General features: G+C 33.4%; 1 protein-coding gene across 1 annotated transcript; it reads left to right on the top strand.

Annotated features, from left to right (window-relative positions):
- Positions 1 to 1,697: 1,697 nt before the first annotated feature.
- On the top strand, positions 1,698 to 22,357 carry LOC128236688 (uncharacterized). Its single transcript, XM_052951754.1, has 6 exons — positions 1,698 to 1,753; positions 14,364 to 14,423; positions 15,518 to 15,586; positions 20,687 to 20,740; positions 21,536 to 21,640; positions 22,262 to 22,357. Exons 1-6 carry the CDS (start codon positions 1,726 to 1,728, stop codon positions 22,303 to 22,305), a joined length of 360 nt encoding a protein of 119 aa, XP_052807714.1. The 5' UTR covers positions 1,698 to 1,725; the 3' UTR covers positions 22,306 to 22,357.
- Positions 22,358 to 22,918: the final 561 nt, after the last annotated feature.

The following is a 22,918-nucleotide window of genomic DNA, read 5'->3' as shown; positions in this document are numbered from 1 at the left end:
GGAGATATATTGACCTGCAAGTCTGTTTGATATTTCTTATGGTTCCCTGGCGATTTTTACAAGAATGTGTCTTCGTTATCTTTGAATAACTTTACATAATATTTAGCCATGCAGAGCATTGGTGCTTTGACAACCAGAGACAAGCATCATCTTGTCAGAACGTTCAAGGCAAAACGTTTTCAGCTTTAATCAATATATCTGTAATTCCACCTCCATAACGTATCGTGTCAATGTCAAATGGAGGAGATATGTGATATGCCTAAAGCAGGTACGATGCTAGCTTCTTTTAAGAACTTCAGTAGTCTTGTGTGTGTCTATATATTTTAACCTTGAACTTAAACGTATACCTATAAATTTGATACAAAACAATGTGTTATTTGGAAGTAAACGCTATGATTAATATGACGTACTATAATATGAATTATACCTTTGTAAGTGAATGTGCACTTTTAAGTCCGTTGGAGCAAATTACAATTATGATACTTTAGGTAATAAAAACTAAACCGTAAAACGTTTTATCGCCACTGAATTCAATGTCCAACTTTGACAAGAATGCATCTGGTCGTCTTTGGATTACTTTAAATAATGTTTTGTGATACTTGAATAAAAACAAAAAATGACCATAATACGTTTAACTCAATTTAATGATCGTAAATTGTACGAAAATAAACTTACCAGTAACTTCGTTTAATATTGTTTGTTTTAAGCTCGTTTTTCCTCTGCTTTCATCAGGAAGATATTAAGTATTTGCGATTTTGATTTAAACCTAACGACATTCTGTATTGCTTTTACTTAATTGTTTGTGATCTTCATTTGATTGTGGTCGGTCAGATTTAATTTGATTAGTTTGTTGAAAGTAATTCATAAAGTTAAAGGTCACGTCCGTACCATTTAGTATTAAGTCAGAGTACGGTTACTGCATATGTGAAGGACTAAGGTTTTACACTTAAAACTCTGGTAATATTTCTTAGTGCTAGCAACATTAGTGTCAGAAGTGAAATTGGTCTGAAAGTCATTGTTTCAATAAAATCTAAGTGACTCCATGTCGGTCTAATTTTCAACGCTGGCAACATTAGTTTATATTCTTCTCCATATCAATTGGGTCATTTTGAGCCTTATTAAACGAGAATGTGTCCGAGCGTCTGTGTTTCCTCTAAATGCAGATTTTTCCATGGAGGACACTGGTTGCTATAACTAACAGGCAGTTGGAACATTATACTCATGACTACGATTATTTTCTCTTGTTAATTACTGTATGTACTCATAGTGCTCATGTTAAGGTACATTGAGATTGACCTTTATCTTTCACTCGCCGTAAACGTATGCATTCGAATCTTCTCCAATTCTATCGGGAAATTTTCAGCTTTAGTAAACGATCATGTGTCTTTTTGTCTTTGGTTGCCTGTCAGTAAAGTATTGCCAATTAATAGGAGCACTGGTTGTAATGACAACACTATAGGATAAACATCGTATCGTAATTTCCATTTATTTTACGAAATCAATGCGTTAATGTTTGTACATACCTACTGCATGTTTAAGCAATATGCATACATCGAACCTACAGAATATATACACACCTGTAATTTTGTACCTCTGACTTCAAATAGGTAGATGGACATTCATCTATTTCTTAGTGTGTTGAGGTTTCATTTGGAGCATGTTATGACGTGATTTATATTGTTTTTCACAGACAGTGATCCTACGGGACATAGGTGGAGCAACCACATGGAGACGAAAGACGGTAACATGCTAGGTAAGCTTTAATTAAGATTTTAATTATTTTGCATTTGCAGTCTTTAGATATTAGGCTGATGTATACTTGGGCTTTCTCTGCCCATTTTGGGAAAAAGACCCTAGACATTTTGGGAAAAGTTGCGTCGCAAAATATGCCGAAATTGGGAATTTTATAATTAAAAGAGCAAGCTTTCAAGACTTCTGCAAATGAGAAAATTATCAAATATTAGTTTCTTTTTTCTTTCGAAAGACCTGTAAAAGCTGCAATATCAATTGCAACAAATCATGACAGATTATATTCCATACTGATCTCTGAATGTCATGAAAATCTATGATTTCTGAATTCAATTACCCCTAAAACTACATCACATAGTTTTTTATGATGTTAAATCAAAAGTCATTTCTTAATTATGTTTTTATTTATCTAATTTTGATTTGGATTTTTTTTCATAAGATTGGGAAAAATATCTTATATTTTGCTTTGGGAATGGGTACGATAGTCAGACCCGTGGTTCCTAAAGAAAAGGCCCTGTATAATACGCTAACAAGTAGGCATGGTAAGCTATATGGTATCCGGCAATTGTTTTGTGAAGTTGGTACCTAAAATTTAATGCAAACAAATGGAGTCCGGGAAGTAACAGAAACACATATCATTTATATACATACTGTATATGTATATTAATATTTCTTTTTCCGCACGTTAAGGCAGTTTTGCATATTATAATTATGATACCGGACTTTATACGGGAGTAAACCGTAAAACGTTTGTCCTCTACTGAAATCATGGAAGATATTCTCACCTGTTATATTGTAAGATACGTTTTGTCTTCAGATTGAAGATCCTGCGGCTTTCCAAACAAGATATACACCTATTCTGAATTAGTTTCGTGTTCATATGCTATGATGTTGTTTATATTAAAAAAATGTCAGATAGCATTCGGGACAAGTAATGATGCATTCTGATAATGTTAACATAGGAAAGGTTTAGTTACTCTATTCTAAGATAAATTATAATAACATAGATAAACTATTTCTTCTCTTTAGTCGTGCAAATTGCTAAAGGGCTGATATGAGCGCTTACAAGTAGGCGTGGTCAGCTATATGGCATTTGGCCTTAAATTGTAGGGCCACAACCTTAAAGAGAGACAATCTGTTACTTAAAAAAGAGGCAGCTTGAGCTAAGCTTAAAAGAACGCAGCTTTAGCGAATCATAACCATAAGAAAAACATCGTATCGTAATTAGCTGGATTAAATGCTCCTTCGTATACAAACAACGCAGCTTCTTAGAGAACAAATAGCTTTAACGCAGCTGTTTTTAAAAGCGAAGCTTTTGCTAAGCTTTTTAAAAAAAAAAGGAAAAGCCAAGCAAAAGCTGCTGTTATTTTTGGCACGCGTATTATGGGCAGAGTAAAATGATTACACGACCGAACAGTAAAGGGTGCATATACTTTATACATATATTTTTGTAAAGTCTTTATATTTTACGTACTAGGCCAAAAGATTTGAGTTTCATTTAATATACCTCTAATTCCTCCTCCATTTAGTCTCGGGTTTTGTGTTCCTTTACCCTTGTTAATACGCGATACAACAAACACACATGACCTTCAATACCAGATATCAGGTAAAAAACTGACGTCATTTCACCAGGTTTTTACCGATGACGTACTCGATGACATTTATGCAGATATTCCCATGACGCGATATTAGCTGTTATTCAGGTCAGTCCGTATAGGGTGCACATTCTTCGCACGCATATGTTTTATAGTTTTTTTGAGACTATATGTATTTGAACCTTAAACTTAAGCTAATACGTACCAATGTAATACAAATCATATATTATATATATATATATATAAAGTATAAACTATTATTAATATCGCATACTATTTTATGAATTATATCTTTGCTAGCAAATGTGCATTTGTGAGTCCGTTTAACAGCAACTCAATTCTTAAACTTTGACAAGAAAGCGTCTGGTCTTCTTTGGAATACTTTAAATAATAATTTTTGATACTTGAATAAAAACAAAAATTGACCGTAATACGTTTAAATTCAACTTAGTGATCGTAAATTGTACGAAAATATACTTACCAGTAACTTTCTTTGATATTGTTTGCTTAAAGCTCGTTTTACCTCTGCTTTTATCAGGAAGATATTTAGTATTTGCGAGTATGATTTTAAAGTAACGACATTCTGTATTGCTTTTACTTAATGGGGGACTACCGCTATCAAGAGTTGTCTCGTAAATTTACAAGAGTTGCGCCGCCTGATTTTACGGGCGCCTGCTTTGGGTAGTTCCGGTTGAAAATCAAAACAGATAGAAGCGAATAGAAGAAAATCAATAATTTAACAAACAATAAGTTAAAAGCGATAATTCTGCTGTCTCACAACGTTAAAAGCTATCAACCACTGAAAACAACTACAACGTGAGTATTGTCAGTGTGTTTTCAATGTTAAATCGCAATACACTGAGTGATTTACGAATGTTTCGGACAATTCGGACAAAATTCGGACATTTTTGTTTTGATTGTTTTAAGAGGTATCAAGCTTCATCGGCCAAATCTCAATGTTAATGACAATACCAGAATTTGTTCTCTTCACTTTGAAAATCGACAGTGTGTACGCAGTGAATCTGTACCTAAATATTACAACCTAGGAAAAACTAAAGTAAACCTTGACAGCAGATTAAGGCGTCCACTATTCAAGCGTATGAATACAGACGCTAATCTTGATGACATGGAACATATTAATGAAACAGAATTTCCAGAGCCAGAAAGGAAGGTTTTCTTTGCAAGGAAAATTGAAAATTACGGCCTTCCAGAAACTTTTGAAGACCGTTTAGAAAACTGTGCAACTATTGAGGTTGAGGACACCAAATTGTGTTACAGAGAAGAAACCATTCAGATAAATGCTAGTGAGCATGGCTATAGTAAGAAAAGAGAATTTGCAACAACAGAGGAATCATCAACACAGACAGATACCTCTCAGACCAGTGGTGGCTATAAGCCAGAAGACATTATAGCATGCAATGACGGTAATACTCGGTTTTACAAAGGTTTTCCAACATATGCAGTGTTTATGCTTTTCTTTCAAACTTTTATCAAACATGGTGCTGATCGATTAACTTACTGGGAAGGTCAGAAACGCACACTACAAGATAAAAGCCAAAAAGAGCTCCCATCAAAACCAGGCAGGAAACGCAAACTTAGATAGATGAATTCTTCATGGTCTGTGTAAGACTAAGACTCGGACTTCTGCAGCAACATTTGGGCGATTTGTTTTGTGTGTCAACTATGACAGTTTCAAGAGTTATGAGTACATGGATAAACTTTATGTATGACCACATGAAAGGTCTCATTCCATGGCCAACAAAGGAAAATATTCTGACCAATCTACCAAAGTGCTTTCAGGAGATTTCAGATTCTAGGATTGTAATAGATGCCACTGAGTTTTTTTGTGAAAAACCTAGTTCTCTGAAATCCCAGAATGTGACATGGAGTGAGTACAAGCACCATAATACATTCAAGGTTCTAGTGGGTGTGGCACCAAATGGCCTGGTAACATTTATCTCAACAGTGTGGGGTGGTCACACATCAGATAGGCATATAACACAAGAGGATGGACACATGTTTATACCAAAGCTGGAGCCGGGAGATATAATTTTTGCCGACAAAGGTTTCACTGTGGCTGACTTGTTACCATCAGACATTGGACTGAATATCCCGCCGTTCATATCAAACTCTAAACAAATGTCAAAACATGATTTCTTCAAAACTCAGCAGATCGCATCAGCCCGAATAGTAGTTGAAATGAAAATGGAGCAAATAAAAAATTTCAGAGTGTTACAGACAGTGCTGCCAATTACAGAAGCCCACTTAGCAGAGCAAATGATTGTGATATGCACAGCAATGACCAACCTGTATGAGCCCTTGCTTAAGTAGATGTAGATAATGTGGGCTGCATTTTTACTGTACAAATACTTACCAGTAGCAGTATTAACTCTTCTAATATTGTTCACGTGCTGACTGATAATGTGGTTAGTGTTTATATTCTTTCAAAATTGCGGATTGCTTAATGTTGGTTGAAACCAAAATGAAAGACAAAAACTGATAAAGAAAGATGTGCTTATTGAAAACAATTATGTTGTCAATACTAAAAAATGTTATTAACACTTAAGATTAAATGTTATATGTCTGCAAATACAATTTCAACCATGTAGCACTGAATGGTGTAGTGGTCATGTTTGTTTTGAACTACTGTAATTTACTAAATAGTTGAATATATAGAAATGAAATAAAATGTATTATATTAACTATTGGTTCTTTTTGTGTTCTTGATGGATAATTGATTGCATTTTTGAAAAATCAATACTTTTACATTTTAAAGCTGCACTCTCACAGTTTAACCTATTTGGGAACTTTCACATTTTTTTGTCTTTGAATTCATGAGTGGATTGTTGCACAAATGCCAGGAAACCAGTGATATATAAATCTGCTGGGATAAGATCAGATCACAGATCTCATTTAAATTTACGTTCGAAAATAGATGTTTTATGGCTAAAAGTGTTAAAAATACTTTCAGAAAAAATAAATTTTAGGCATTTATTCAAACAATCGAGATCTGTTCTAAAGTGAGTTATCTTATTTGACTGAATAAAAGGCATTGATGCTGAAATCAGTTGATTCTGAGGCAAAAATTAAAAAAAAAATGTCAACTGCCAAATCTGCGAGAGAGCAGCTTTAATTAAAAAATTATGGTTAAAAAATAGCAGTATTTTCTGCAATTGAGTATTCGTTCTTAAAGAAAAGTAAGCGACAACATATATTTGAATAAAAGAATAGCTGATTTTTGTAAAGTTGTATTGGTTATATGACATCAAGCTTATCCTACCGGAGCGCAATATTGAAATTAACAATGACATCATAACTCATGTGTTATACAATATGAACCACAAGAATAGGCAAATGTAAATATATCATTGATGAAATGATGAAACAGTTGAATCAGCCAAATCCAATGCAGGGATGCAAGATAGTGTTTATAAATGTCCAATAACTAAATTTGTAGCTCAAAAGTCAAGGTCACGCCAGGTATAATGTCATGTTTACTCCCAAACTTGGTATACTAGTTGTTAATGACCAGAAGTTGACCTCAAGTAATTTTTGTCATTAGGTTAAGGTGATGGTGACTTCGGAACAGTAATTTCTGGTTCAATAACTTGATTTCTTATCAAAGGCCAATGTAATGAAGACCTTATGTGGACAATTGTAGCTTTACCTGAAGAGATATATAAGGGAAAAGTGTTTAACATTATTTACATTTATCAAAGGTGACCGGGTTCAGACTACAACAAACAGCACATCTTCATAATAATATTTAATTTTCATAATAAACCAAAATTGGAAGATTAAGTGAATTCATAAAACAATCAATATATATATATATATATATATATATATATATATATATATATATATATATATATATATATATATATATATATATATATATATATATATATATATATATATATATATATATATCGATTAAATTATTTACAACACAACACAAAAAACTATGTACATAATAATTATACATGACTAGATCAAAATGTCATAAATGAAGTTGACTAGAGCTAGAGAAGTCATCAATAGAAATCAAAACATTTATAATCTAGTATCTATACTACCTTTTAAAGAGTTTATCACAGAGGGGTTTCATTCTAGCTTTATGGATCAGCTAAGTTAAATCATTATAAATACATGCAATCATGACAGACGGTAGATCTGAAATGAAAGCGTCACTCTGTGATAATTCTTTTTTATACATAAGTTACGCGTTTCAGAATGAAATCAATATAACAAATCTATATGCCAATTCATATCTTTTAACCGGAGTGGAGCGGAGCAAACGCCAAAGCTCGTATTTTATTCTAATAAAGTAGAAAAAGGGACATAACTCAATAAATCAATAATAATTAAAGGCAGAATTATGGACCTTGCTAAACATGTTTGCAATGTCTCTAGCAATGTTTGTTCGAACTTTCATATTTAAAGAATATTTTGATTGACAAAAAATGTTGAAATTCAATAAATGGCCATAAACAAAGGGTCACAACTTTGACAATATTCAAACCAGAGTTATATAACTTGTCATAAAGGAGCATATGGTACTGAGATTAAAAGTCTGATGTTTGAAGTTGTTAAGTTTTTGGCAAGACCCTTTATAGGATTGAAATTGAGATAACAAAGTATCACAGTAAAACAGCAGAATAATAGTAATCTCAGTAACAGTAAGCATCACAGCAGGTTTATGATTTCAAATCTCTATGTTTCTAATCTGAATAAAATAATTCTATTCCACGTTTAATTCGGTCGGTGAAACACTCAGCGAGAAAGAATGAATTATAGAAAAATTTCAACTGGAAGAGCATCTTATTTTCCCAAAAATCTTGACTGAATGTCACTCGTTCAACATGCATCCCCTTCTTTGTCCACACAACAAAGTCGCACCAGTCTAACCCCAATACTTTCATCTGGCCCATGATTTGGTACATGTAATCATGGTTGTCCTTAAGCTTTAATTTACCATCACGAATCTCCAAACACGATGATTTCACTTGGCTATGTTCCCTTGGTGTCGTCTTTCTGTTATTATATGGACATTTAATCTCCAATACACCCAGCCCACATTTGTCACACTTAATAAGACCATCCACACTAGCACCAAGAAATGGAAAGTTCTTCGAAATCACTAATCCTGTTTTCTCAACATAAACTCTTCCACACTGCTTCATGTTGTGTTGGGTGTAGTCCCGGCGTGCTTGACTCTCTTTCTTCCTCCCATATTGTAGGGGTTTTCCATCAAAGTTACTCTTATAACCACGCAATCTACCAACAAGATTGTCAGGTTTTGTTTCAGGTCGTTTTTTACATATAGATGCAAAGTTTGAAGTTGTCAGTATGTTCGTTCTGACATCTTTCCAAATTGGATTGGCACTTTGTCCTTTCGTAGACTTTTCCACTCTTTCTATTTCCTTGTCACTGACTTCTATTCCAGCAGCAAAGTTTCTTAATTCCGACTGGCACACAGTTAAACTTAAGTCCACACTGTCATCATACTTAAATGGGGGTTTGTATTTGGAGATGACATCTGAAACGTCGGTAATCTCAGGATTTATGGTCTGATATAAGACAGACTGGGGGTACACCTTTCCAAGTCCTGCCATGATGTCTTCAAGAAATCTTTCAGGATCCTGGCACGGCCCTGCCTGGTAGACTTCTGGATGAGGCTTTATGGGTGCTTCCTCATTACTACTAAACTTTATATCCCTTGGTCTTTGAGGCTTTAGCTGCAGGTCAGTCTGTGGCCGGAGCCATTCGCAGCCTATTGTTGTACAGGCCTTCTTAATTTGCACAACTGTAATAAGAAGTCCCCCGATATGGCTGCACAAACCAGTCAAACCTGTTTTACAATTGCACTTGCCACCCTCGATTCTACCTGTACTTTTAATCAAAACAGCATGCAGTGAATAATATCTCGACAATTGTCCACATTCCACAGTAACAAGTTCTTTCATGCTTGGTTTACACTTGGCTTTAATTAAACAATAGTTGCTACTGTCCAGTCCATTATAGTCCATGTCATACACATAGCCTTCCTTGGCAATTTTTCTAGCTTTCTTTAACTGTCTATGGCAGGCCTGAGTTTTTCCAGACACTGGATTCTTGTTGTATATAAAATAGTTCTCCACATCCTCACTTCTTGTTGGTGGACAGTTGTCTATTGCTAGTGGCTGCTATTCATTTTTGACACTACTTATATCGGGAACCTCATCAGATACATTGTCTGTATCAGTCTCACAATCTGAGTCAGTGTCATCAAACTGCACAGTGCGGAGTATTCTCTTAATGAGGATCTGTTTGTTTCCGGACTTCTTCTGTCTGTGGTTCACTAGCCAAATCACCAGTTCTTTCTTGGTCCATGTTGCCAACGTCTCCTCATCCAATGCCTCATCTACAATGCGATGCGCCACCTCTTCTTCATCCATGCTGAAATGTAAAAGATTTGTACAATAAATGTTAATAAACCATCCTTCATAAACATAATAGATGCAAATAAGGGTATTGTTGATAACGATGCAAGCTCACCGATTGATATAAATGGTAAATAATGTTCCTATGAAGTTTCAATGAAATAGTGCAAGCAAGTTGTTACTGAGAAATATCCGTGCCAACAGTATGTGTATCTAATTCTGATAGTGAAGCTTCCCATGCATTTTTATTAACTCACGCAATCAGTTACTAAGAAAAAGCCTGGACATGAAAAGCCAGAGGGATGAACGGAAAGACAATCTGGCATCTATGTACCAGGGCTTTTTCTGCCCATTTTGGGAAAAGACCCTAAACATACCACATGATAAATTACGTCATAAATGCTACGGTGGAAGGCAATATTTTGCTTCAAATTAATACTTTAAACAAAGACAAAGATAACGTCACCATTTTAATTGAAACATAGCGCAGTCTACGCCGCTTATGTAGCCCCGCATTCGATATTTTACCAGAGTTTGATAGAGAGTTTAGTTTCTTAAAACACTTCGCCAAAACTTTTAACCATACGGCCGTCTGACGGAGCACAGTCAAAACATTATTTTGGAATAAGGTTTGTCAAAGTGTTTGATGAAACTAATCACCTTATCAAACTCCGGTAATAAAACGAAGGCGGGCCTCTTTAAGCGGCATAGACTGCCTTTTGTTTCATTTAAAATGGTGTAGTAAAAGAAGTTATCTTTATATTAAGTGTTGACTTTAAGCAAAATGTTGCCTTCCAACGTAGCATAAGACGTAATTTATCATGTGGTATACACACACTGGTAAATGAATGATTTCTTAATTCAATTACCCCCAAAACTTCACATCATCTTATATGATTCTTTGGGAATGGGTCAGACAGTCGGACCTGTGGGTACTTCAGAAAAAGCCCTGTGTACTACCAAAAAAAGGGCCATGGCGCATTAGAAATAAATTTTCTGTTGTATATTTGGAAACACAATGCTAGTTCTATAACATTGGCAATTACACATTTCATATGATTAATATGTTAAGTACATGTCAATAAATTGACTTAAGACTAAGAATGAAATCAAATTTATACAGGTTTTGTGTGAAATAAGTAGAAATAAAACATGACATTGATTAACTTGACTATTAATGAACAAATGCATGAAAATCTGAAGTAAATAATCATATGATGTACAGATATAAGTCCATCTGTTTTTCTTTTTGGCTCACAATATATGGTAGGTGCATGTTATACTATTTGCTGCAATACTTGCATCTGTCATAGGTCAATTAGACAATTAATACTATTAAGTTAGATTATTCATTTTAACATACAATGTACATGTACTTATAACATAAATAAATATAAATTCATCCATTTTGAAATCATTTGAAATTAAAATTTCATACAACTATCCCATTTTTGTAACTTTGTTTACTCCCTAAGAAATAGAAGATGTATATAAGGAACATTTTTTCACGATAATTTGAACAATGGAAATCGTATCCGAAATCCCGTCTTATCCGAAATGCATGATTGTTAACAAATAATTCGTTCCAAAACATAATTTTTTGACATTTTGTATATAAATACCAAACGTACTTACTCAAATGGAACGGACTGTCACTTACGCAGTTAGCTTGAACTAATGGAATTGGTGATAATTTTAAAGCTCTGCTGTTTCTGATGATCTGCACAATCGATATTTTTTTGAAAACTAACCGGAACTACCCAATACGCAAGGGGCGCAACTCGTTTCGAACTTTCCAATCGGGGTAACTCTGTATTGCGGTAGATGGCCATTGTTTGTGATCTTCATTTGACTGTGGTCGGTCACATTTAATATGATCAGTTTGTTGAAAGTAATTCATAAAGCTAAAGGTCACTTCCGCACCAATTAGTATTAAGTCAGAGTACGGTTACTGCATATGTGAAGGACTAAGTTTTTACACTTAAAACTCTGGTTATATTTCTTAGTGCTAGCAACATTAGTGTCAGAAGTGAAATTGCTCTGAAAGTCATTGTTTCAATAATACTCTAAGTGACTCCATGTCGATCTGGTTTTCAACGCTGGCAACACTAGTTTATATTCTTCTCCATATCAATTGGGCCATTTTGAGCCTTATTAAACGAGAATGTGTCCGAGCGTGTGTGTTTCCTCTAAATGCATTTTTTCCATGGAGAACACTGGTTGCTATAACTAACAGACAGTTGGAACATTATACTCATGACTACGATTATTTTCTCTTGTTAATTACTGTATGTACTCATAGTGCTCATGTTAAGGTTCATTGAGATTGACCTTTATCTTTCACTCGCCGTAAACGTATGCATTCGAATCTTCTCCAATTCTATCGGGAATTGTTCAGCCTTAGTAAACGATAATGTGTCTTTTTGTCTTTGGTTGCCTGTCAGTAAAGTATTGCCAATTAAAAGGAGCGCTGTTTGTAATGACAACCTTATAGGATAAACATCGTATCGTCAGATATAATTTCAATTTATTTTACGAAACCAATGCGTTAATATGTGTACATAACTGCTGCATGTTCAAGCATAACGCATACATCGAACATACGGAATATATACACACCTGTTATTTTATACCTCTGACTTCAAATAGGTAGATGGACATTCATCTATTTCTAAGTGTGTTGAGGTTTCATTATAATCTACAGGGCTGATATATACTATCATAATACGCTAACAAGTAGGAATGGTAAGCTGTATGGTTTGCGGCCTTTATTTGCGAAGTTACTACCTATAAATCTTATACAAACAAACGAAAAACGGGAAGTAACAAAAACAAAAATCATTTATATACATTATATACTCGTATTTATAACATAACTTACGGCGCATGAGTGATATAACCCCATGCAATATTTTTCATTTATAACTAGTGTAATAACTTTGCAAATTAGGTAACCGCATAACAAAATATTTATTCATACGCGCTGTCAAAAAACGTAAACAAACATCAGAAACAATAATTCAAAATAAATCCTGTCGGTCTCAACAAACTCAGCTCCACGATGAAAGGAAAGGGGGAGAAGGCTCGTCTTAATCCAAACAAACGACCCACTGATCACAGCGCCAGAAAATATCTCGTCCAGGAGTTGAATTATGAATGACAACAATGTTCCTGCGAACCAGATTATGCAAATATTGGGACACAAGAACATTGAATCTGTAAACAACAATAGCCACATAAATTAAAATCAACACAAGGAAATATCCAACATCCTGAACTCCAGTGGAAATACCTGCACAATGCTAAGTCTATGCACACAGTTCGCCAGGAATGCTTAAGTTCACACAGTCATTGATTCCACATGAAATATCGATTTCTTTTTGGATTTTAAAACATTTATGGTGCTCCAATTCACGGCAAAGCCTCGTTTTTATCGTTTTAAAAAGAACTCGTTTAATAAATTTGATACAAAATAAACACTCATTTGAGATCCTCTATATGTATATTAATATTTGTTTATTCGTCCGTTAAGGTCCGTTATTATAATTATGATACCGGACTTAATACGGGAGTTAGCCGTAAAACATTTGTCCTCAACTGAAATCATATGAATACATTCTCACCTGTAATATTGTAAGATACTTTTCGTATTCAGCTTCTTGATCCTGCGACTTTTCAAACTAGTTATACACCTACTTCTGAATTAGTTCCGTGTTCATATGCTACGATGTTATTAAATTAATTATTTTGTCAGATAGCCATTCGGGGAAAGGTTTAGTTACCTCTATTCTAAGATAAATTATAATAACATAAATAAACTTCTTTTCTTTAGTCGTGTAAATTGCTTCTTATGCTAATTTGAGCGCTTACAAGTATGCATGGTAAGGTATATGATAACCAGCCTTTATCCCCTTTAATCGAACCCTCCGGGTAATTTTTTGCATATTTCACAAGAATGTGACTGGTCGTCTTTGGTTAAATTTTAGTACAGTTTTCTCGTGAAGAACACTGGTTGCTATGACAGCCAGGAGACAAATATTATAATGTTAGAAACTTGAAGCCTCGAGGCTAAAAGTTAAGAATTTTACCGAATAGGTTGTCATTTAATATTTTTATGAAAGAATATCTGCATTGTATTTGAACTTAAGTAGAGTTCTTATGAATTCAATAGAATAAAAAACTGAAAGTAACGAATACTCGTTTATCACATTTTAAATTCTATAAAAACGAAGCACAGAAAGGTAAAAAAATCGCAATTTTTATGAACATTAGTTTCTAGGTTTAGAAATAAAACCTTTGTTTGTCTGTTTAGGCTGTTTAAACAATGCACTATTAATTATGTTCATTAAAACACCTACCGATGTACCTTACTGTATTATTTTTAATTTAGAGAAATATATTTTTGTTTTTCTGTTAAGGCAGTTTTAAACATAATACTTATGATACCAGTCTTTAAAATGTTTTGCCTCTGCTTAATAATTGGAAATCACTTTTCGTCTTGGAATTCCGTTGACTTTCCTTGCGTAGGTATACGTTTATATTGTGTTTTGGTTTCTTTTGAAATATGTAATGATTGATATTGTTTATTTTTCAGACTATGGGTATGATGTGGCGGAGAATCCATGTAAGCCACAATTTGAGACATATATTCAAGGTAACATGCTAGCCTCTTTTCAAGAACCTTTGTAGTCTTGTAAATTGCTATAGGGCTGATATGAACGCTTACAATAGGCATGGTAAGCTATATGTCAACTGGCCTTTTTGTGGGGCTAAAACTTAAAATAGAGGCAATCTGTTACTAAATAAAAAAATATTCATTCAATACAAATCAACGAAGTATAGGTATCATTAATATGACATACTTCTTTGATAAAATGTTATAATATCTTTGTTAGCGAATGTGCATTTGTGCACTTGTACGTCCGTTGGAGCAGAGTACAATTATGATACTTTGGAGTTAATAAATATGAGCCGTAAAACATTTCACCTCTACTAAATGATCATAAATCATATGGAGATATACTAACCTGCAAGTCTGTTTGATATTTCCTATAGTTCCCTGCCGAATTTTACAAGAATGTGTCTTCATTATCTTTGAATAACTTATCATAATACTAAGCCTTGAAGAGCACAGGTGCTATGACAACCAGAGACAGACATCATCTTGTCAGAACGTTCAAGGCAAAACGTTTTCAGCTTTAATCAATATACCTGTAATTCCACCTCCATTGACTCTCTAAGTTGTTGTGTTTCTTATTATTGGTTAATACCCGATACAACAAACACACATGACCTTCAATACCGGCTATTAGGTAAAACACTGACGTCATTTCAACCAGTGTTTTATCGATGACGTATTCGATGACATCAATTCATATTTTCCATGATGCGATAATAGCTGTTATTCAATTCAATCAAAACGATGAAGGTGAAGTAACAAAACACATTTTTATATAAACATAATATTTATGTATATAAATATATCTCTGTTTGTCTGTTAAAGGCAGTTTTGAACATAACATAGTTATGTTACCGGACTTTACACATAAATGGACCTCAAAACATGTTACCTCTACTAAATGATTGAAACTCATATGAAGACCTATTCAACTGTAACTTTGCTGAAAGTTTCGGCTTAGGCTTGAAATTCTTCTGAAATTCCATGGTTGTTATACCACTATTTCTTTACTGGTGTTTAAGTTACTTTAAAATATGTTATGATGCAATTTATATTGCCTTTTCTTTCAGACAGCAAGCAATTGGGATATGAATCATGTCAAAATCAAGAGCAGGATGAATGTGTTAAGCAACCAGCAGGTACGATGCTATCTCCTTTTTAAGAACTTCATTAGTCTTCTAAATTGCTGTAGAGCTGATATGAGCGCTTACAAGTAGGCATGGTCAGCTATATGGTACTCGGCCTTAATTTGTAGGGCTTAAACCTTAAAGTGAGACAATCTGTTACTTAATAAAGAGGCACCTTGAACTAAGCTTAAAAGAACGCAGCTTTAGCGAAACTTTAGCTGGATTAAATGCACCTTTGTATACAAATATCACAGTTTTAATGAAAAGCCGCAGCTTTTTAGAGAAAAAAAGCTTAATCGCATAAGAATTTAAAAGCGCGGCTTTTGCTAAGCTTTTTAAAAAAAAGTTACAGCTAGGCAAAAGCTGCGCTTATTATTGGCACCGGTATAATACCCGGGCATAGTAAGATGATTACATAACCGAACAGTACAGGGTTCATATACTTTATACATATATTTGTATAAAGTCTATATATTTTAACCTTAAACTTAAGCTTATACCTATAATTTTAATAAAAACAACGAAGTATTGAATGCATAAACTATGACGTTCTATTTATAAATGATATCGTTGTAAGCAAATGTGCATTTGTACGTCCGTTGGATTAGATTTGAACATTAAAATTATGATACTGGACATAATAAAAAAGAGCCGCAAACCTTAAAGTAAAAGACACCACATACATTTTACGACCTCGCTAATCATATATACCAACCAGCAATTTTGTTTGATACTTCCCATAGGTTGGTTGCAAAACTATTTTTTAGTGTGTTTTAATGTCATTTAGATATCACTTCGTTGGAACGGACACCGGATATAGCTCAAAAAGTGATAAGTAAACAGACAATTATGCAGTTGTTTGTCTTTACCAGGAGTAAGATCTTGCTGTGTTAACGCATATCTACCGTATCCACAAATGAAGCAAGTGTTTGAACTAATAGCTGAATGCTAAATTTGGCCTACGGTATACTTTAAAGTGCTTACGATTTAGCAGACCTCGTAAAATGTTTCTTTAAATCTGAGATGATCACCTCAAAACTTATATAATTTCGACATGTATTGTTATTTTTAGGAAAAATATCGAATAAATAAAAAATCTGAATTGAATGATTTCACAAGCATGAGCTCAACTATTTGTATTGTAAGAAATGGCGATGTAACTTTTAAACTGTTAAAGATATGCCCTTAGAAATGTTCACAGTACTGTACTTGGGGATAGTTTTAAAGTTGAGAAATGTGTGTCCTGGTGATAACATTTAAAATGGGACAAAAATTGATAGTAACACTGTTAATATACAATACAGATGTATATGTCTATTTCGAACTTTCAAATAATCTGCAAAAAGTGAGAGTACAATTTGATAAGAAATTATTGAGCAAAATTTAGTTAACAATGAGTTTGATCCATGCTCTCCTAAATGAACGTATATATGCAAGCCGCGTAAATATCAGGGTTGGTCACAATACATTCTTTCTAACTGAGCAGGGACCATTTTTCTGTTCTAAGTGATACCAACATCGACCCAAGCTTAGAAAAAAGCTTTACGTTTTCCAAATTTGATCACAATATCTCAGTCCCTACAGGTGTCTTTCTGTGTGCAAAAACATACCTACTTAATTTACAAAGCAATACTATATATATATATAAATAGCAAACACCACATACATTTTACGACCATATGTTTTGAGTTACTCAATAAATCAGATAACCGGCGTATTCAAATATTTAGATATTGATGCTTGTGAAAAAAAAAACACATCATGGTTAACTAATATGTATGAATAAAACAGTCTTAAGTGCATACAGATACAAAAAAACAACAACATGTTTTTGCTCTCATCCCTCGATATGAACAACATCAAACAATTTCCCTCGAGCTCGCTTATAGGTAAATAGCCGTAATCGTTATCACAGTCTCGTTATTATAAATACATCGTTACTATCCTCAGTCCACTTAATAGCTATCCCCTGTGCAGTTAGTTATTTGATTCATCTATCTCCAGTACACTGCCAGGGCATCAAAAGGTGTGGATATCTCCGTAACAACAAAAGTTATATTGATATTTTACACATTTCTAGAATATGTTATTACAATGAAATCGCTCGATTCAGTTTTTTATTCTTATTTTCAATTTGTTGATTTATGTTTGAAATCGTACCACATAAATGAACATTTGTGAGCGATCATGCAATTTTCGGCGAGAATTGGGCTATTATACAAAAGACGAGACACATTTCCATCATAGTCGTATATTGCACAGTATCAAGTTATTTAAAACTCTTCGATTTTGTTAAATATATCACCATAAAATACAAAAAAATAATAATAGAAAACTGTCCATGTGTCAAAATCAAACGCTTATCGATTTATCACTTTTTGAGCTATATCCGGTGTCTGTTCCCACACAGTGGATATGTTGAATTAAACATTTGCTTTTAAGTCTTGCAAGGTGACAAATGGGCTTAAGTGCATGAGCGCTTTCAAGCAGACATGACAAACTACTTGACCTACCTCCATCTCTCATCCGCCGTAAAAAAATAATCGCCGACGAAGTTTTACACGAATGTGTCTTCGTGGAGTTTGAATTTCTTTAAATAATGTTTAGCCTTGAAGAGCACTGGTTGGTATAACAGCTAGAGACAAGCATTATCTTGTCAGAATGAACAAGACCAACAGTTTTGAGTCTATTTTAATATACCTCGAATTCCTCCTCCTTTTAGTCACGGATTTTGTGTTTCTTTACCCTGGTTAATACCCGATACAACAAACACACATGACCTTCAATACCGGATATCAGGTAAAACACTGACGTCATTTCACCCAGTGTTTTATCGATGACGTACTCGATGGCATTAATGTATATTTTACATGATGCGATAATAGCTGTTATTCAATTCACTCAAAACAATGAAGGTGAAGTAACAAAAACACATTTTTTTATAAACATAATAATAATGTATATAAATAATATTATATCTCTGTTCGTCTATTTAAGGCAGTTTTGAACATTACATAGTTATGTTACCGGACTTTACACATATTCGGTCGTATATGTCACAACAAATTAACGCAAATGTCACACCATGTGTGAAGTAAACGGCTGCAAGTTTTTCTATATGTATAAAAACGTATTCGTCTCACGCCAAAAAAAGTATGCAAATTGAATAAAAAATGATGTCGAAACGTATTTGTCACACCAAAAAAAAACGTGTCTTGTATCCCCCCTGCATTGTCTAATATAAAGGACAACTGTTTAGGACCTGCTTAAACGAATTGCTGAACAACTCAGGTTCACGATGCTAGTTTCCTACTAAATCGCTCGCCCGTCCGTCCATTCATCCGAAATTGATTAACAGGAGCGCAGGTACCAACATGTTGCCAATCGTTTCGTTCCTGTATTTTCTACGTTTGCTATTCCATCAGGCATTTGTAGAAATGGCCATATATAGCCACTCATACTACATCACGCTATTGTTACTACTGTTACTGCTACAAAGTCTACCACAAGTACTACCACTAACACTACTACTACCAACACTACTGCAGCTGCCGTCCCTATGGCCAACACCACCACCAAGTGATGGCTAGAGGTCAATAGTATGTATTTACGAAAAGAAATGGAGTAGGCGCGTACCAGACGCGTGGTCCGTTTATTTTTGTTTACACATTGTATGACCTCTAACAATTGGTTTATCATTATGATGATTATATAGTGTTAATTGTGTGTAACTACGCACTAACTTGGTGCCACTGTTAAAGGGGCTCTTTCACGATTTGTAAATTACACTTTTTCAGATATTTTGTTATATATTCCAAAAAAAAGTGTGGGAAATCGTTAAAAAGGGTTAAAACTAAGAAACTGACAGCTAAAACCCTTCAACAAAATAAACACTCATTTGAGATCCTCTATATGTATATTAATATTTGTTTTTTCGTCCGTTAAGGCAGTCTTAAATATTATAATTATGATAACGGACTTAATACGGAAGTTAGCCGTAAAACGTTTGTCCTCATATGAAGATATTTTCCCCTGTAATATTGTAAGATACTTTTCGTCTTCAGCTTCTTGATCCTGCGACTTTTCAAACTAGTTATACACCTACTTCTGAATTAGTTCCGTGTTCATATGTTACGCTGTTATCAAATTAATTATTTTGTCAGCTAGCCATTCGGGGCATTATTCAAGTAATGATGCAGTCCGAAGATGTTAACACAGGAAAGGTTTAGTTACTTCTATTCTTAGAGAAATGATAATTACATAAATAAACTATTTCTTTTCTTTAGTCGTGTATATTGCTTCTTAGGCTAGTTTTAGCGCTAACAAGTATCCATGGTAAGGTATATGATGACCGGCCTTTATCCCCTTTAAACAAAACCTCCGGGCAATTTAAAGCATATTTCACAAGAATGTAACTGATCGTCTTTGGTTAAATTTTAGTGCAGTGTTCTCGTGAAGAACACTGGTTGCTATGACAGCCAGGAGACAAACATGTTATTGTTAGAAACCTGAAGCCTCGAGGCTAAAAGTTAAGAATTTTACCGAATATGATTCCCTATTCATTTTAATGGAATAGCTGGTCCATCGACTTATATACCTACTGCATTGCAAATAAATTCCATACAGTAATCATGCAGGTTGTCATTTAATATTTTTTATGAAAGAATATCTGCATTGTATTTAAACTTAAGGAGAGTTCTTATGAATTCAATAGAATAAAAAACGGAAAATAACGAATACTCTTTTATCACATATTAAATTCTATAAAAACGAAGCACAGAAAGGTAAAAAAATCGCAATTTTATATTAACATTAATTTCAAGGTTTAGGAATAAAACCTTTGTTTGTCTGTTTAGGCTGTTTGAACAATACACTATCACTTATATTCATTAAAACACCTACCGATGTACCATACTGTATTATTTTTAATTTACAGGAATATATCTTTGTTTGTCTGTTAAGGCAGTTTTAAATATAATACTTATGATAGCAGACTTTTAAATGTTTCGTCTTGGAATTCCGTTGACTTTCCTTGCGTAGGTATACAAGTATTTCGTTTATATTGTGTTTTTGTTTTGAAATATGTAATGATTTGTATTGTTAATATTTCAGAATATTGTTGTGATACGACGGATCAGGCGACAAAAGTTGCGACATATATTCAAGGTAGCATGCTAGCTTCATTTCAAGAACCTTTGTAGTCATGTAAATTGCTATAGGGCTGATATGAACGCTTACAATAGGCATGGTTAGCTATATGTCAACTGGCCTTTTTGTGGGGCTAAAACTTAAATTATAGGCAATCTGTTACTAAATAAAATTTTAATCAATTAAATACAAATCATTAAAGTATTGGTAGTATAAAATATCATTAATATTACATACTTCTTCGATAAAATGTAATAATATCTTTGTTAACGAATGTGCATTTGTACGTCCGTTGGAGCAGAGTATGATAATTATACTATGGAGTTAATAAAAGTGAGCCGTAAAACATTTAACTCTACTAAATGATCATAAATCATATGAAGATATACTAATCTGCAAGTCTGTTTGATATTTCAAACAGGTAGGTGCATTACTATTTCTTAGAGTGTTTTGATATATTTTGCCATGAAGAGCACTTGTTGCCACATCTTGTCAGAACCTACAAGGCAATTTGTTTCGAATTATGTTATCAAAACTATGAGTTCATATTTTACGTTCCTTACATTTTGATGCAGTTTTAAATAGAATAATTGTGATGCTGGACTAAAATTAAAAAAATGACCATAAAAAGTTTGACCTTGACTAAAGGATAATAAATTGTATGAAGATATACTTAGTAGTTTCTTTGTTTTATATCTTTCGTCTAAGGTTCAATTCCTTCTGCTTTCCAATATCTAAGTTTACAAGTACTTTGAGTGTATTGTTGTTTTTATTTGACGTTTGTTAAGATGTATTTCATATTGTATTTCTCAGAGAAATGTTCAAGGAAAGAGCCTGCTTCAATACACCAGAGTGAGAAAATGAAAAGACCACAAAACGCACATTCGAGTCCGGTTGTCCAAGACCGCAACGCTCAAGGTTTTGCATTTTATGGAATATAGTATACCATCTATATAATTCAAACAATATATCCATGTCCGTACATTATATATAAAAGAAGAGTATTTCAAGTAATAAGTTAAAAAGGTCAAAACAATAGTAAATGGATTAAGAAAAAATGAGAACATAAACAAGAAATATAGTATACAAATACATGTGTACTAAACATGTTTTTTATAAAGAATATCTGATTTTATTTGAAATATGTTTATAATGTAAATAATAAGTTAAAAGGGTCAAAACAATAGTAAATGGATTGAGAAAAAATGAGAACATAAACAAGAAATATAGTATACAAATACATGTGTACTAAACATGTTTTTTATAAAGAATATCTGTGAAAAAAAGAAAATAAGCTGATACGTGTAAATTAATACGAAGAATGTGAGTATCAAAAAAGTAAATTTATCAATGTGAGAACTTTTTAATCAATGAAAGTAGTGCAATGAAGGAACAAATGCATGAACTTATGGCCTCTTCTGATCAAATGTTGATTAACCAGATTCCATTTAATGTTGCGGTGGTGTGTTGCAAATGAAAATCATTTTATTTTCTTGCCAAAAATTAATGCCTATATAAACTTCTTCTTTTTAATTTCAGCCAAGTCCAATCGACATAAATTCGCGTTCTTTCAATGGAGTTAAACAGTGATTCAAAGCAGTTGTTATGTGGCCAGAATTTGTTTGTTTCCTAATGTATGGACATGTATTTCACAATTTGAATCGGATGCCTGTTATTAAGCTTTTAGTTTAAACATCGAATTTATTTTTGTACAAATCAAATAGTGGTTTATGTTGTCTTTATATTTGTTTAATTAATTAATTGATTTAATAAAGTGAAATTAATCATGTATGTTATATTTGATTGATGGTTATTATATGTTATGCTTTTCAAACGTCTCGGCTGGGTGTTCATGTAAATGTCTATGATATATAACAGACGACAATTTTAGTACATGAATGTTTACATTTGGCTTTTATTCAAATCATAAGTCTAAAATGCTAAGGACAGACATTCTGATGCAATTGTAAAATGTGACTTAAGTAAACACCGCGTGTTTAGTTATGAAGAGTTGAAAGATTATTTTGGAACTTCGGGTACTTATTGATAAGTACTATTCAGTGTACATTATACTAAATAACTGAAAATTAAACTTTAACCTTTCTCAACTATAATCTATTAAAGGAACTTGATTATTATTTTGAACAAACAAAGTTAGAAGCTGAAACATCTGTCGTCCCAGCTGAGATGTCGGCT

Source organism: Mya arenaria, chromosome 6 (assembly GCF_026914265.1).
Source record: "Mya arenaria isolate MELC-2E11 chromosome 6, ASM2691426v1".
NCBI lineage: Eukaryota > Metazoa > Mollusca > Bivalvia > Myida > Myidae > Mya > Mya arenaria.
The sequence above is the reverse complement of the archived record's forward strand: the minus strand, read 5'-3'. Positions and strand labels throughout refer to the sequence as shown.